We start from the raw sequence: 17,709 nt of genomic DNA, 5'->3' as shown, positions 1-17,709 counted from the left end.
TACACTGGGCTCACCGATTGCCAATACACCCAACCAAACATGCTCTTAATATTGCATTATCTAACACTACTAAAACGTCATTGGTAAACTTTATTTGTTTAAATAATAAAGGGTTAATTGGAACCGTCACTAGTTAATTAATTGAGTGGGAATTTGTTACAATATAAAGTGGGGGCCAAACCGTCACCGTCACCAAAAAGTTCAAAATAAATAAATAATATTTTTATTAGTTTTCCACTTTTGTCCTTCCCATAGCTGTGAATCACTGTGGCTTCGTTTTCTTCACCTTTTGCCTATTTTCCCCCCTTAACACAGCATATTCCTTTCTCTCTCCCATCAAATAAAAACCTCTTTGAAAAAATAACGAAAGAATTTTTTTTTTGGAAAAAATAACCCTAATTTCCGTCTCCGTAATCTGAATCTCTTGATCTCCACATGCAATTTTCTTTCCTTGTCATTTAAGGTGCGTTCTTCACGTTTCATTTTCTTTGCATTTTCGGTTTTCTTTTTTATGAAATTTTTGATCCAAAAGAAAGAAAAAAAAAAGAAGTTTGTTAAATTTTGCGGTTTTCAACTTTTTTTTTTCTTTTCACCTTTTTTTTTTCTCGAAAATTTTGTTGATGTTTCCTGTTAAAGAATGTATTTAGAATTATTTAGCTTTCTTTTTTTCGGTTGCATTTGATGAATTTGGAGTTAGCATTGCTTCTGGTGATTACCTTCTTTCTTTTACGGCTATATTTTTTTATTCATTTTCTAGGAACAAAGATTACTTCTATTAATTATAAAAGGAAAAATATTACCATTCATTGTACCGAATGTTAAATGAATTGCTTTAGTCATTTTTATTCAAAAATACATTGTTGGTTCCTTTGGCTTCTCAATTATTTATGCTTAGGTTTTGTACGTTTTTACTATTATCATTCTTCTTCTCATCAAAGGGTAATTCTATTTACTAAATGCTTCCTTGTTCTTAAATGGATCATAATTGAATTCTAATTGGATCATCATTTTTTTTTCTCTGTAGGTGCTTTTTTCTCTAAGGGTGGTAAACTTTACCACCCAATTTGCTCAGTTCAGGAAAAAAAAAAAAAAAAAAACAAAAGGTTAAGGTTTCTGGATTGGGCATATAGCTGAAGTCCAAAGTATGCGGAATACTTGGTTGTTTTTCATGGATTTAGATGGAGGAGGGTCTCCATATATTTTTCCCATGGAGCCCTTTGTTTCTAATGGTTTGGGAGCTCACTTGTTTTCGCAGTTTAGTTCGTTTGTTGACAGCTCTTTGTACCATTCTAAACATTTGTATGTACCTGGTAGTCTCGCATTTCGAGAAGCTTTTAGTTGTATGTCGAAGTTTACAGGGGCTATACTGTTTTGGTTCTCTAGTATGTCAACTTCGAAGTTGAGTAGGGATATATCATCTGGTAATCAACGTGGTTTGGAATCTAGGAGTTGTGAATCTTCAGTTCTGGTTAAGCACATATTTTCTTGTAAGAATAATCTTGCCGGATATCGGTTTGCCTCTGATTCAAGAGGCCTATTTGCCACCCCTCTTGTTTTTGGTAAAATTTCGAGTTATGCAATGAGAAGCTTCTTTGGAGAAGCAGAAGCACTCCGACACATTCCTTTGCTATCATTAGCTGCAGCTTTGATACCACCATTAGACAACTTGTAAGGTTTTTTTATCTCACAAATTCCATTCTCTTTTACCTTTCTGTGTTATGTTTGTCTGTTCACATGGTTTTTGATTGAGCTGTTTGATTTAATGTGATCAGATCTTCAAAGGTACTACCTGTTCCACTTGATAACACTGAACTTCAAATGCAAGAACTCATGGATCGAAGGCCTTGTGAAGTTGGTCAAGGATGCGGCAGTCTATCTTTTCTAGATTTGAACCGGAGACGACATGCTATTGAACCCAGAACTGGCATTGAGTTCCCAACAATATTGGATAACATATTAGATACACAGAATAATTCTAGTTTAGCTTCTGAGGTAAAACATTGTGGGCATTGCTGCTGCTAGTCTGACATTCAGTAACCCACTTTGTATCAATCATCTGTGATATGCTTTTTTATCTGTTTCTCTTGCATCAGTTAAGCAGCCTATTTATATTTTAATATATTCACAATGTAGGTTTATGTGCTTTCTGGAAATTTATTTCTTTTTTAAAATGCTCTTAGCCATTTACTTTCCATGGTTGCTTAGATGCATTATGGACACCTTTGTTGAAAATTTAAACCAACTGATTTTAAAGTTTCCATAGGTTAGCCATGGAATTTGAATCACAAAACATCATTAGGTCAAACTTGAATAGTCACACCGGGGACTTGCATCACTTTAACATGATCTGGTCATTCTTTACATGTTGGCGGTTCTGGTTTCTTTTTACAATAACTTAGACTATGTCTCTATGCTTTTAGGTGCTTGTTGGTACTGGATCAAGAACCATGAAGATCATCAAAATTAAGTCTCTGAAGGTGTATGCATTTGGTTTTTGTAAGTGCTTGTGGATTTTGCTTCATTCCTCCTACCTTGTGTTATTAATGATGTGCTTTTCCTAGTGCTTCAACTACTTATTCTTGATTTTCCTTTCCCCTTATAGATATTCATCCATACTCTGTTTGCAAGAAATTGGGTGCAAAGTATGCCTCTATTCCAGTGGATGAACTGAACAAACACAATGAACTTTATCAGGATCTTCTTAGGTACTGAAGAATTTCCATGCTCAAGACGGTTAGTTTAGAAGTTTAACTGCTCCCAAATGCCAATCAAGGCTCTATTGAGGACTTGGAACATTCATAAACTGTGTGTTCAACTTCAAAGCCATGAGTTGGGACGGATTTCAAGCTCAGTCTTGTTTTCTTGTTCCCTTTTTGTCTATGCAGACTAAAGTCTTTTCTTTGCCTATTTTCTTATGGTGCTTTTTCTATATGTGTGCAGCGAGGATATTGGTATGACTGTAAGGCTAGTTGTTAACTGCAATGGGATGAAAGTCAATACAGTAAGAGAGTAAGTTCTTTTTCTCCATTTCTTGCACCTTTGAAGATTTTGTCAACTTAATACTCATAATTGCATGCCACTCACTTGGAAACTGCTTTATGTGAGAACAATAGATTGATTAGGTTCAAGGCTCTTGTGGTAAGACATACAAGTGTCTATCATTAATTTTCAGTTTGATGAGTGGCTTTAATGGCTTTTGTTGTGTATGTTGCAGTGCATTTGAAAAATCTCTTCGTGCTCGTTTAGTAAAGGTAAGCAATCGAAGTTGGTGCATTTTAATCCCCCCCCTCCCCCTTCTACTATCTTCTTTCCTCTTTTATTGCTTTCATGGACGTGCTGGACTTTTAACAAACTTCTTAACTTACTACCAGACAAATCCCAACACTGATTATCGCTGCCTCAGTACATTTGGTTCCTACTTCACTCAAGATATTCCATTGCCTGCAGTAAATCCCCTTTATCTTTCATTTATCTTTGTTCTATTTGATCTAATGTAGCAGCAAGTCAACTTAACCCTACTGGATATTGCAGGGAACAATAATTGACTTTCAGCGGACAGCTGATGGACACCTAATTACCAAAAGTAAGTTTCTTTCTTGTTCTATTTAATCCCTTCTCCAACAGTAACAACTACTTCAATGAGATAATTATCTCAGGTAGTTTGTTTCATGGAAAATGAGTTAGACAAAGTTGGTATTTTCATTTTGGGAAAATATTGTATTAAGTATATATATTACATTCATCTTATAGTGAAAAATATATATTTGTGCAGTCGGAGGTAACCAGATTGGAGCAGTCCATAGCAAGGATTTATGCAGTAAGTAAACACTTAGAAGTGTGTTGATTAGCATTTTTCTCTACACTACAATTAACTGCAAAAGGTGGGGGTTCTAATATTAGCTATATGCCAGGGGCTTTCTTTGACATGTACATCGGCGATTTCCCGGTGTCGGAGCAAACAAAAGAAGACATTGGCCGGAACGTGGCAAACATTATAAGGAGATGCTGAAGTGGCTTGTTTTCCGTCGCCATTTTCTCAAATTTTAAATGAGCAAATGGCTAGTGGCATGAGGAACTCAAAATCTTTTATGGATGTTTATACGGGTACTTTAGAGGAAGTGGCTGATGAACACAAGCAATGGGACAACCAGAAAACTCAAATGTTCTATGGTTTTTGTTAGGGTAGTTTTAATTATTACTACATTCTTTGTAGATTTGGGGATAAACATCAGTTAAAAGAGATGTCCCTATTATATATTGTCATCATTTTTTTTACTACACGTAGTCAAGTTATGTTTCTTGAGAAAACAATTAATTACTTTATCAAAACCAAATCAAATCGATAATTAAGAGGGAAAATGTTGCAGTTTATGTTTATTATACATATACGTATACAGACGCATATACATATATACATATACAGATGTCAAGATCAAAACAGAAGTGGTAAAATCAAGACTTTGATTTCAAATGTGGCCCTAAAAGCTAAGATATATCATGAAGGGTTTCATCTATTTCACTCGCCTTTAATGAATCCATCAATATGCTGAACTACTTTGCAAAGGATGTATGTTAATTTTCCGTCTATATTTCCAGATACTTTTCACAGGAAAAGCAAAATACTTCTTGACTTTATTTCCAACCAAGGATACGAATTTCCAGTCAATTTCATAGCCAATGTGAAATTGGTCAAATTTCCCTTATTCGAACCATACCAAGCAAATAATAAGTCACAAAATTTCATTATTTTTTTTTTTCTCATAGCTAACATAACATCACAATGTTATTTGTTATGAGCATTTGGAATGAAAAGCACTAAAGACATTACACAGGTTTTGGTCTAAAAGAGCCACAAAATCCAATCCAGTTTTAAACATTATGAAAAAGAGGGGTTTTTTTTTTGTTTTTTTTTTACAGGTAAAAGAATGAGAGGTGGAGCTATGAGGCAGGAGGAACCCCTCTTAATCTACCAAACAAATCACATCCTAATTTCTGAACACTAGATATTGCTTATTATTATTATTATTATCAAAAGTACAGTGATCATGTTTAGTGTGCCTAAATACGGGTGAACCATCTTCCCCTCCGCACATCAACTTAACCTTCACATTTTGGCTCACTATATCTAATCCCTTCCCTTCCATCATCAAAAACCCAAAGCTGTGAATCAGAATTCTCACACCCTAAACCATTCGTCCCCTGTTTTAGATATTGAATTGTTTTCATGGGAATGACAAGACCATCTGCAGCCGCTCTTGTGGCATGGTTGGCTGTTTTGCTAGGGTATGTAGTGGTTGTTAATGGTGATAATTTTAACTACAAGGAAGCTCTCACCAAGTCGCTCATTTTCTTGGAAGCACAAAGGTCAGGGAAACTCCCTCCCAATCATAGAGTAGCCTGGAGAGGTGATTCTTGTCTCAATGATGGCAAAGAAGCAAATGTGATGTACCCTCTTTTTTCTTTTTTTGCCTTCCATCTTAATTTGCATGCATCTTGATTATGATAGCTAGGTGCTTGAATTCATTCAGATGGACCTCGTTGGAGGATATTATGATGCTGGTGACAATGTGAAGTATGGGTTACCAATGGCCTTCACAGTCACCACCTTGGCATGGTCTGCAATTGTTTACAATTCCGAGTTAAAATCCGCCGGTGAGTTAGGAAATACTCAAGCTGCCATTCGATGGGGAACTGATTATTTCCTGAAAGCCGCTTGTAAACGTAACAAATTGTACGTGCAGGTAAAGTGATTAAACAACATACCAATTGTTTATTTATTTGTATCATACAGATGACTGCATTGTTTGATGATTTGTTTTTGTTTCTAAAAAAAAGGTTGGTGACCCTGAAAAAGAACATCAATGTTGGGTAAGACCAGAGAATATGAAGCACCCAAGACCTGTTTTGGAAATCAATGAAAAGACACCTGGAACCGAGATTGCAGCTGAAACTTCAGCCGCATTGGCTGCTTCTTCTATAGTCTTTAGACGCATTGATCGTCCCTATGCACATCGTCTCCTTAACAAAGCCAAAATGGTACCTACATATGCTGTTTTAATTGTAAGTTTTAGACATGTTTAGTTATGCCTTTGTTGTTGTTGTTGGCAGCTTTTCAAATTTGCTAGAGAACACAAGGGATCTTTCGATGGAGAATGCCCCTTCTATTGCTCTTTCTCTGGCTATCATGTAAGCTAATTAAGTGTTTAGAGACATTTAGGGGTTTAGAGATTGATGTTGAATTGATGGGGGGTGGTGCAGGATGAGTTGTTGTGGGCGGCAGCATGGCTATACAGTGCCACACGCGACCGCACTTATTTCAAGTATGTCACAGAAGAAGCACTTCATGCAGTTGTGGATGAGTTTAACTGGGACCTCAAGTATGCTGGTGTCCAAATCCTCCTTTCTAAGGTCTCTCTTTCTTGCAACTATATACATTATTCTTCCATTTTATATGTTCGAATAATATCACCATTAATTATGTACAAAATGCAGTCTTTCTTTCAAGGTGGCCGTGATATGCAGGCCTACAAGGAGCACGCTGACAGTTTTATTTGTTCAGCCCTTCCTCAAAGTCCTTACCACAAAATTCCCATGACTCCAGCTGGTCTGGTTCATTTGAGAGATGGAGCCAACCTTCAGTATGCTACTGGAATTTCTTTCCTCTTCAGTATCTATGGCGATTTGCTTCAAAGGTTCAACCAAAAGGTCCAATGTGGAGACAAACGTTTTGACTCCACTCACCTCTTGGCTTTTGCAAAGCAGCAGGTACACGATTTTCCAATTCAATCGGATAGGGATGAGAAGGTGTAGTAGTTAAAAGATTTGATTGGAAACATTGCAGATGGACTACATATTAGGTCAAAACCCACAAGGAAGATCGTACATGGTTGGGTTTGGGAAGAATCCACCAAAACAAGCGCACCACCGGGGTGCCTCAATCCCATTATCGGATGCCAATTCGGAGGTGAACTGCCCCATGAGTTTCGTTCGTTGGTACAACAAAAATACACCCAATCCAAATGAGTTAACCGGCGCCATCCTAGGTGGACCTGACAACCATGACAATTTCAACGATGAACGCTGGTCATCCGTCTACACCGAGCCATGCACTTACATTAATTCTGTAGCAGTTGGGGCCTTGGCCAAGCTCACCCGCCCACTGCCTGTTAAATAACTCTTTACTTTTGCTTTTATTTTCCCACATGAATTTTGCCAAATTTTTAGCATGTACATACACTTGTCATAAAGTATATATACAAAGTAGCTGCAACAGAATAAGGATACTGCGTAGATGTTCCAAATGTAAAGTTTTGAACATAGATGTAATTTTTGTAAAAAGAAAACAACTAATTGAGTTAAATTTTGAGTGGTATATACGTGAGTCATATAAATTAAATCCAACTACACCTTGCTACGCAATCCAGTGCTATAAAACACAGATAATCAAATTCAATACAAAAATTACACTAATACATGACTCATTTACAGAAATTCCATTTCTTTAAAGTAGGTTCTGACAATCCCAAAGACTCGATTAACTCTCTGCTCATTATCCCACTTCCTCCAATCTTCATTTTCTCCTTTATTCTTTCCCCCTTCCTCTATTCCTCATCATCTTCAGTCAAGGTGGGGATTTTTTATTTTATTAAATTTATTTTCATATTTTTGAAAATATTTTAAAATTTTATATATTATTATTTCTTTCCAGCAAATTTTTTTATTTTTTAAATTTATTATTATGTTTTTTTTGAAAATATTTATGTATTTTTATATATTTCTTTGAATTTTTTACAACTAGGATCAAATTGAGATCATTTGTAAATTTTGAGGATTAATTTTTTAAAATTATGACTAAATTGATATATGTTAAAAACTTGAGGGATAAATTTACTATTGTTGACACCATTTTTTGTGAAAACGGGGTCGACTTGGATTTTGAAAATAAAACGAAAATGGGAGTCGCCACCAATCCTTTTTTTTATGAGGTGTGATCGGGTTACCTCGAAAAGTGGTTGTTTTTAATAAACAATTTAATTTTTATTAAAACAATGATTTTGGCCTACGAAATTCAGAAAACGGGTTCGGGAGTCGATTACGCACGAGGAAGGATTAGCACCCTCGATGCGCCCAAAATTGGTACCTTGTTGATTAATTAATGTCTTAGTGTTGAAAATTGAAAACTTTGAAGAATTTTAAAAATACGATCCTTAAAAGAAACTCTGATAACGTGAATTGAAATATAAGATTCTCTTGTTCCGAAGGGATATCACATCTAGCACGTTAGGACACGACACTTTAAACCGCCGAAACCAAGGTCACCTTATAGTTTAAGGAAACCATACTTTGAAGTTTTAAGAGGGTATTTGGCTATTTAGTCGAACGAGAAATCAAAACCCAGCACATTAGGGCATGTTTTCTCGAATTTCCAAACGCAAAATATTGCCTCACTTTGAAATTTTAAAAGGATATTTGGCTATTTGGTCAAACAAGGAGTCGAAACCCAACACGTTAGGGCACGTTTCCTCGATTTTCTAAACGCGAAATATTGCCTTATTTTAAAAGTTTAAAAAGGATATTTAGCTACTTGGTCGAACGAGAAATCGAAACCCAGCACGTTAGGGCACGTTTCCTCGATTTTCCAAACGCGAAATATTGCCTTATTTAGAAAAAACCTTCCTTTCGATGTTTGGTGTTAACGCATGACAAAACAATAACGAATATGACAAGGTAAGCATAGTAATGTGAGTAACAACAATACAATAGGCAAAATGAAATGACGAGGCGATTACATAAATAAAGCAAACGAATAAACAAATAGAACTAACATTTTAGAAAAGTAAAAGTGTACATGAATAAATAAATAAACACCAAAATAACAATGATGACAATAAATACAATTATGTAAAATGTGTATGCATGTATAATTTTAAGTTATGAAAATAAGAATTGATTTATATATAAATCGTAAAGTATAAAATGTATATAAATATAAATATATATATTAAATAAAAATCTGTAAGTATTATAAAATAAAAATGTAAGTATGTTCATATGTACATTATAAAATATATATAGGTATACTTATTTTTTAGATTATAAAGTATACACAAAAAGGTATATACATATGTAGGAGTTACAAAATATAAAACACGTGTGTACATATAAAATATATAACATATAATATGTGCGTATGTATATTATAAAATGTGCATATATATGTATATATGAAAATAAAAGTAAGCATATAGATTATAGCATATATAAAAATATAAGTATGTATATACATATTGATTGTAAAAGTGTACGTATTAAGAATGCATGCATGTACATGTATATGAAAAAATCTGAAATTTTAAAATATATATATACATATAAACAAGTAAATATCATTAAATAAAATATTAAATAAAACTGGCTTTTACATAGGTATATTTATATATAAAAATAAATAAATAAAAATAAAAAACTTGAAGTTTAAAAGGCCGAGGATCGAATTGGAATCAGGCCGATAATTTGGGGCCAAATTCACAAATAAAAGGTTCAGGGGTTGAAACGAAGCACGCGTGGAGTGCGAAGGACTGATCGGGAAATATGCCCAAGTCCTGAAGCACAGCATTTATGCGGGGACCAAATTGGAACATGCAACAAAATTGCGGGGCCAAATTGAAAACAATAAAGAAACCAGTAGAACGATTAAATTAAAACAAAAAAACGTGGAGGGACCAAAAGCGCAAATTTCCCAATCAATAGAAATGCGCGGATCCCTTGGAACGGGTCGGGTCACGTACGCGGGCAAGGGGGCCAAACGGCGCCGTTTTATATCTGCTATAAATAGCAAAAAAAGCAAAAATAAAGAAAATAAAAAAACATTTCCAGCTTTATTTTTTAGAAAAACAGAGAGCAGTTTGGTTCTCTCTTAGCCTTCAACTCCGGTCAACAGGGCCACCGCCTGTGCCGCCGTGACTCCGCCGTAGGCGATGGTCGGAGCGACGCAAAGATCGGGTCCTTCACCGATTTAAAGGTCATTTGAAGGTCGAAGCTTCTGGGCTCGAAAGCCGAAAGAAGAGAAACCCTATGGCCTCCCTTCGGTCCCGATTTCACCGACCAAGACGGTTCCGGCGACGGACCTTGCGTGCGGCCCTAGGTAAGTTTCTTCCCTTCCTCTTTTTTGCTTTTGATTTTTTATTATAGTTATTTAAAACAAATTTGCAAAAGAGAAAAAAAATGAAAACAAAACAAGATAAAACAGATGAATAAGAGAAAACGAAGAAGAAATAGCAAGGATTCAACATTTTAAAATTTCTATTCAACTTTTTGATTTCTGATGTGGGTGAAAAAATATACAAGGATTCGATCAAGGCTTTTATAGCCGATTTCCCTAACTCATTTTTCTCTATTTTTGTTTTCATTAGCTATATTGCCTGCATGCTTCTGTGGTTGCATTCAATTTTCTTTGCAGGTGTCAGACGAGGCCAACGGCGGTGGCAGAGGCATGCTCGAGAAGACGAAGCGGCGCGCGTGGGCAGAGGCGGCCAACGGCGCCCTAGGGTTTCTCTTCTTCTGCTGAAAACATTTGTTTGTGGGCTAGGGTTGTATTGGGCTGGCATCATTGGGCTTTGGGTTTATTTTTTGTAAAATGGACTGTGACTGTTTTATTTAATTTGGTTTGTATTGGGCCCCAGGCAAAATTTGGGCTCTACAACTATTATATCGATTTTTTTAACTGCCACATTAGTTTGCCATATGTGATTTTAACGAGAGTGACCAAAATGACCAAACTATGTAACGCGAGTACTTAAATTGCAAATTTCTTTTTATTTTGGATGCCTAAAATGAAATTTTTTATACTTTGGTGACTATCTATTTTATTTACCCTATTTAATATAGGCATAATGACTTTTTTGACCCTCCAACTTTATAAAAAAAAAGTCATTTTTGCTCTCAATTTAATTTTCCGTCATTTTTAGCCTTTAAACTGGCTTTTTTGTCAAATCATCCCAAAATAAATGGAAAAGTTAATATTTTTTTTAATATTTTTTTAACTTTGCTAACGTTGCATATACATGGATTGCCACGTGAATGAAACGTTAACATTTAATTAATTTTTAAAATTCTAAAACTATTTTTAAAATTAAAAATCATTAAAATTATTAAAATTCTAAAATATTTTTTAAAATTTAAAAAATTAAATAAACTTTAAAATTTTCATCCATTTTGGGGTGATTTGACAAAAATGCAAGTTTAAAGGCCAAAATGACGAAAAATTAAATGAACAACTAAAATGATTTTTTATAAAGTTGGAGGCTAAAAATAATATACAAATTTAATGAATATTACTATGCATGGACAGTTTTTGAAAATGAAAAACTTTTGTGAATTAATTCTACTCACTAATAAATATTAAAATTCAAATCTATGAAAAGAACTTTTACCTACAATAGGTTAATTATTAAATTAAAACATGCATCAAAGAGAATAAATTGGTACAATTGAGTTTTCTCTCCAAATGGAAGAAGGAAATATTATTGCCAATCGGCAATCTTAATGCATAACTTTAATCCCTTGCACTGTTTTATTTAGAAAGTTAAAATATTAAAGAAGTCTTTTAACTCTTTAGCTTTATTTTTGGGAAACTCTTTTACTTTATTGTTTGATAAACTATCCAGTTGGTCACTAATTTTTAAAGTATTTTTATTTTAGTCATTAAAAATTATATTTTTAATTTCATCACTCAACTGTTAGGAAGTTTTTATTTTAGTCATCCAAGGCTTAAATCCTTAACGACGGCTTATACACACCAAATCATGTCCACATTATGTTTACACATTCATTTTCGTCACTAAAAATAATTTTTTTATAAGTCTTGATCCAGGTAAAAAAAAAGGATTAAAGCGAAACGATAGAAACTAATATAATGCATTAAAAATTTAACAATTTGTACTTGTTTATCCCATTTCCAAAATTCTAAACTTTTTTTTTTTCAATATTGAAATTTTAAATATCAAATCATCAAGATCAGTTAAGTCACTTGTTGAACCATGAGATTAAATGCACTAAGCCTAAAGTTGATCCAAGATGATGAATGTCAGTCCAATGCTCAAAGATTCAAAAGTTGTAATTTGGATACGTTTAGAACTTCCAGCCATAACACTTCTAAGTGTTTCGACCATATCTCGACCTCCATGACTCCATTTTGGGTGTACTTTATATCATCGAAAAGGGAATTGCAAGATCTATTCAAATATTGGAACACCAGTGCCAAAATACATCAAGAAAAAATCCAAAAGGAAAGAGAAAGTTACAAGTTTCACATTGATGGACAATTTTAATGCATTTTCGTATTTGGGGTCATATCTCCTAACATACTTGGAGTTGAAATTTTTACCATGAATGTACAATATGCATATCTTCAAATTTTTTATTTTACTTTTCCCATTTGAAGTCGTTAATTTGGACAAAAGAAGTTATCAAATAACATGTGAAAAATGGTTTCAAAAGATGACAAAGAAATGAGCCTAAAAATTTATTACTAGCAAGACCTTTGCATTGTAATTTTTCAATTCCCAACCTTTTATAAATAGCCTTTAGTTTTAGAATAGGAGGTATCTTGGAGTTGAGATCAATATAATTTCCTTGTTAGTGTTTATTTGTTTCTTTATCCTTGTAAAATCTCAAGTTTCTTATATATAATGTCTTTTTCATCAAAGTTTGAGTTGTTTAATTTGTTATGTTATTCTAAATTTTCAACGCTGAGGTGAAAGGGTGAAACTCTTAGCAAACATTAAGGTAAATTCTACACTCATCATTTGAGCAAAAATTAATTATTAGTCACTTGTCATAAACATACTTGTAAAGTAAGAGTTTTGAATTGTTATAGACAATAGATCACACAATGAATGCTTGGATAAATTAACCTTGGTTTGTTGTAGACATATAAAAATTGACATAATAAATATTTGAAATATTTTTTTGTAAGTTTTGAAGTTATCAAGTGATTATAATATAATAGTTATATTTTTAGACTGAACTTCAATAGTTGAATTGTAACACCCCTCACCCGTCTTCATTGCCAGAATCAGATTATGGGATGCTACAATAATTAATAGAACCAGAACATGTGAAATCAATTAAAAAATCCAATAAATCATGCTTTATTTCTTAAACATACAAACAAACATGGTTATCATAAAAATTCGAACTTAAATCAAGCTTACGAAAGCTCTAAAATTGAATCGGAATAAAAAAGGGACTTAATTAAAAAGTTAGCAAAAAGTGGGGAATAATCATAAAATAGTGTTACATGACCATGTGGCTAGGTCTTGTGACAAGATGAGGCCGTGTGGAGCTAGATAACATAGTCGTGTGAAACTAAAGCTACGTATAATAGGGTCACACGATCATGTCGCTAGACCGTTTAACAAACTGTGGTCGTGTGGACCTATTTGTAAAGTTTTGCAAACATTCATACGGTTGTGTAGCTAAGTCGTGTGAAAGACTGTCATCGTGTATACTCAAAATCACCCTGAACAAAAAAAAAAGTAGACGACCATGTCACTTACCCGTGTGTGACACATGACCGTGTGTTAGCTCGTGGGTGCCAAAATATACCTTGTATAACAAGTCATACAATCAACTGTCTACTTAAACGTAAAGCATGCCATTAACCATTCATTTAACCAATTCAAAACACACCAAAATCATACCAAAATATGTCATTTGCCTAGTTCTAACCAATATGCCATAAGGCACCATCACTAACAACATTAAATGCTAAAATGCAACTTCATTTCCTACCAAGCTAGAATCAAGCAATTCACATGCCTAACATGCCATCCAACATCAATTTCCAAACATCATAAGTAAGTCACAAACCAATGTATTAACATACCATTTGACAACAAGTACCAACTCGCTTATTCAACTAAAACATCCCATAATCAACAATCAAGATACTATACTATATCCATCAACCATCAACCATTAACCAAGTACCAAAACAACCATATATACATTTGACACTCAACCATTTCACATACCATGCTTGTACCTTCCCAAAAACAACTTCAAACCATTGTACCATCACATAACAATTTCAAACATGATTAAACACAACATTATATTAATAAGTCCATATATTTTATGAAACCCCAAAACACACTTTACATATACTAAACACTTATATACACTTTAACTCCTAATACATGCCACATAATTGAAATAAAATGTTTTTAAAGTCTACCAAAAGGTGGCTAAATAGTGTGATCTTCAAGTTGATCCTATCGCTAGGTTTCGCAATACAAAAACTATAGGAAAATAGGAAAACGAAACAGAGTATGCTTCAATTGAGCTTAGTAAGTTCATAGGTCAAAAACGATATAACATACCTTATAATCAATGTTTAAATAACAAAACAATTTACTAACATTTAACCCTGTCACCATAACCATATCAAAAGGTGAGTTCATCACATACAAGCCATATAGCCTTTCAATTAAACAAGTTGATTCAATACCAAGTAATGATATAATATCCATAAGCAAGAACACATTTTCAAGTTATTTATCCAGACTTTATCACCATACATCGATACTAGTCATTATATAATTTAACAATCACGTTTCAACTCAATGAACTAATATGAAAAGATACAGATATGCGGTTATCAACCCAAAACACGTCAGAATGCTCAAATAAGCTAATAAAACCAAGAACATGCTTGGGCACTAAGTGGCAAGTCCGTAGGCTTCACATCCTCCCCTAGAAATATGTCTGAACCACTATAAATATAACTCGGTAATCCGCAACAAATGCCGGATCTTGGTACATTTAATGTATATTAAAATATCATCTATCATCATCTCGACTCATATTAATCCCGTACAGTGCACTGAATAATCTATTGGCATGCTAGTTTTATCCTATCCTATGTTCATCCGGGCTCGGTACATATAACAATATAACACTTTCAATTAAATCCATTTTCTCACATTGTACCAATTTGTAACAATTTATATATATATCAATAATCAAACATACCCACAATTCACAAATCAATATAAACATCACAAATCACACAAGACTATACCGTATGAACTTACTAGGGGCAACAACAAAGATAGGAGTGTCACAGACTAATATGAAATTCTCTTTTCCTCGATTATCTATCAGTTCATGATCTATACAGTAATTTATTTCAATTTATCAGTCTCAATTACCTTACAAAATTTAATTTAATGCATATGACTTCCTATTAACATTTTTCACAATTTCTCTAACTTGTTGCATTTTATTCAATTTAGTCCCTAAAATCGAAACAAGCTTATTTTTCACAAATAAGCCTAAAACCATGATGCCAAATTCATTTCCATCCCTCTACAGCTCATAAGTAATGAAATTTACAAGAAATTCATACCAAATTCAACATATTATCTATTTAGTCCCTAAACTCAAAAACTATCCAAATTCACTTTACAAAATAGTCTTATTTCAACACCAAGCTTCAAACTCAACCATTAACATCCAAAAAGCTTTAAAAACAAAAATGGTAACTTTTCAAAACTTTGACAGAATTACCTAGGCTAGCTAGATTAAGTTACAACAATCTCAAAAACATAAAATTTACGAAAAATAGACCCAAATAGGACTTACATGCAAATGGCCAAACCTTTAAATCATTCAAACATCGCTTCAAAGATATTATTTTTAATTTTTCGATGGAAAGATGAAAGTGATGAAGAATATCACTTTGTTTTTTTATTATTCTTTAATCATTTAAACCATGTAAATTATAACATATATATTATAATATAAACAAATGACTAACCACCATTAACATATTTATGGAAAAATTTTCATATAAAACCATCCAATAATATTTTTATACTCAATTAGGACTTATAAACTAATAGTGATTGGCTTTTGAAATTTTTACGATTTAGTCATTTTTCCTTAGTTAATTATTCAAACACTAAAATTGTCGAATCAAAATTTAATACGACACCCTAATAACCTCTTAAATATTAATTAAATAATATTTATGAATTCACACATCAGAATTGTGGACTTGAAACAATTGTTTCTGACACCACTGAAAATGGGCTGTTACATGAATTCTCATATTGCACCATCCTTTATTTATGCATTCATTTGCTAAAATTTTGGACTTATTGGAAAATCATATTGGACACTCCTTTTGTGGACATATCTTTGCTTATGGATTCATATGCTTAATTCTTGGATATAAATTGCTAGATTATCTGATTGGAACCTCCATTTTTTGTGGATTCTAATTGAGTAATAACATTGAATACTAAAATTTAATCTTAGTATGACACCAAGATTGGATCTTCTAACCTCATCACATTTTCTTCTAGGTATTTATTATTATTATTATTATTATTATTATTATTATTTCTAGTTAATTTCTTGTATTGATTTTTATTTTTATTTCTAGTGTTTCTTTCTCCTACTTTCATTTTTGACACTTATTCCAAAGTTAAGTGTTAAATATTAGTTCTAACATAATACTTGTAATCTTGAAAGTTCTAATCAATTTTCCTGTGGATTGACCTCGGACTCTTGAGATTTTATTACTTGATTCTAATCTGCACTTGGGTTGCAGACCTAAAAAGTGTCTATCAAGTTTTTGGCACTATTGTTAGGGAGGTAATATTTAGATTAAAAGTTTATAAGTATTTTTTTCTTTATACATATATTGGTTGGTTCTACCACCTATAGTGTTTTTCTTTATTTCATCTCATTTTTTCTTTAAAAGGAATGCGTGTTTGGGGCCATGATTTTAATTCTCATCGTTAAGTTAGAAAGAATTGTTAAATTCTTATTGGTAATTTGATTGAGAAACTTCTTCATTCACCTATCATGATGAAATTGAAAGAGCTCCAAAATGAGATTCGAAAAGTGCGCACCATGCTTAATTACTTGCAACCTCCTCAAAACTCAACACCCACTTGCTTTGTTTTACCTTTGAATGTAAATAAATTTTGGTTCAAGCCTAATATGATAACTTTACTTCCTAATTTCCATGGCTCAGAGTTTGAAAGTCCTTACTTACATCTTAAAGATTTTGTAAAGTATGTGCCACCTTTAATGATTTACTTTGTGCTAATGAAATTGATAAACTCAAATTATTTCTTTTTTCTTTAAAACATAAGGTGAAAATTTGGTTTAAAACTTTAAAACCTAGATCAATTGGCACATGGACAGAGATCTAAATTGAATTTTTAAAGAAATTTTTTCCAACACAAAAAACCAATGCTTTTGAAAGACAAATTCAAAATTTCTTACAAAATTTAAATGAACCATTTTTTCAATATTGGGAACATTTCAAAGATTTGTTAAATTCTTTCCCACATCATGGTTTTGAAAATTGACAGACTTTTTATGAAGATTTAAATTCTGAAACTAAACAATTTGTTAAGACAATGTGTAATGAAGAGTTCTTTGATAAAGAACCTGAAGAGGAATTTGGCTACATAGATCATTTGGTAAAAAATTCACAATCTTGACACATAGTTAGCCTTTATGAAGGTTCCATTAAATCAAATCCTGCTAATAATAAAAGAAAATATCACCTTAGTAAAAAAGATGATCTAAGTGCTAGGATGGCTAGTTTAACTAGAAAAGTTGAAGTCATGGAGCTTAGGAAAGTGCAAGAAGTTAAACTGATAAAAACTGAAGAAATTTATGATA

The 17,709-nt window shown here is 32.9% G+C and overlaps 2 protein-coding genes and 1 long non-coding RNA gene across 4 annotated transcripts; all 3 read left to right on the top strand.

Moving 5' to 3' along the window:
* Nucleotides 1–303: 303 nt before the first annotated feature.
* On the top strand, nucleotides 304–4,359 carry LOC105774075 (fatty-acid-binding protein 2). The gene is made up of 11 exons (XM_012596411.2): nucleotides 304–463; nucleotides 1,025–1,668; nucleotides 1,773–1,992; nucleotides 2,421–2,496; nucleotides 2,603–2,705; nucleotides 2,941–3,009; nucleotides 3,215–3,251; nucleotides 3,372–3,446; nucleotides 3,532–3,583; nucleotides 3,773–3,817; nucleotides 3,912–4,359. The coding sequence occupies exons 2-11, from the start codon at nucleotides 1,145–1,147 to the stop codon at nucleotides 4,007–4,009; spliced, it is 1,299 nt and encodes a 432-aa protein (XP_012451865.1). The 5' UTR covers nucleotides 304–463; nucleotides 1,025–1,144; the 3' UTR covers nucleotides 4,010–4,359.
* Nucleotides 4,360–5,045: 686 nt separating this feature from the next.
* LOC105774854 (endoglucanase 16) lies at nucleotides 5,046–7,278 on the top strand. Of its 2 annotated transcripts, XM_012597420.2 has the most exons (7): nucleotides 5,046–5,440; nucleotides 5,529–5,741; nucleotides 5,836–6,036; nucleotides 6,109–6,186; nucleotides 6,259–6,408; nucleotides 6,493–6,765; nucleotides 6,842–7,278. In XM_012597420.2, the coding sequence occupies exons 1-7, from the start codon at nucleotides 5,225–5,227 to the stop codon at nucleotides 7,172–7,174; spliced, it is 1,464 nt and encodes a 487-aa protein (XP_012452874.1). In that variant the 5' UTR covers nucleotides 5,046–5,224; the 3' UTR covers nucleotides 7,175–7,278. The 2 variants fall into 2 exon arrangements, with proteins under 2 accessions (XP_012452874.1, XP_052488818.1); XM_052632858.1 differs by having other exon boundaries at nucleotides 6,259–6,765.
* A 2,583-nt stretch (nucleotides 7,279–9,861) lies between these two features.
* Nucleotides 9,862–10,729, top strand: LOC105772239 (uncharacterized). The gene is made up of 2 exons (XR_001126657.2): nucleotides 9,862–10,144; nucleotides 10,460–10,729. It is a non-coding gene; the product is annotated as an uncharacterized LOC105772239 (long non-coding RNA).
* The last annotated feature ends 6,980 nt before the right edge of the window (nucleotides 10,730–17,709 follow it).

Source organism: Gossypium raimondii, chromosome 6 (assembly GCF_025698545.1).
Source record: "Gossypium raimondii isolate GPD5lz chromosome 6, ASM2569854v1, whole genome shotgun sequence".
NCBI lineage: Eukaryota > Viridiplantae > Streptophyta > Magnoliopsida > Malvales > Malvaceae > Gossypium > Gossypium raimondii.
This window is presented reverse-complemented; position numbering and strand designations above follow the sequence as displayed.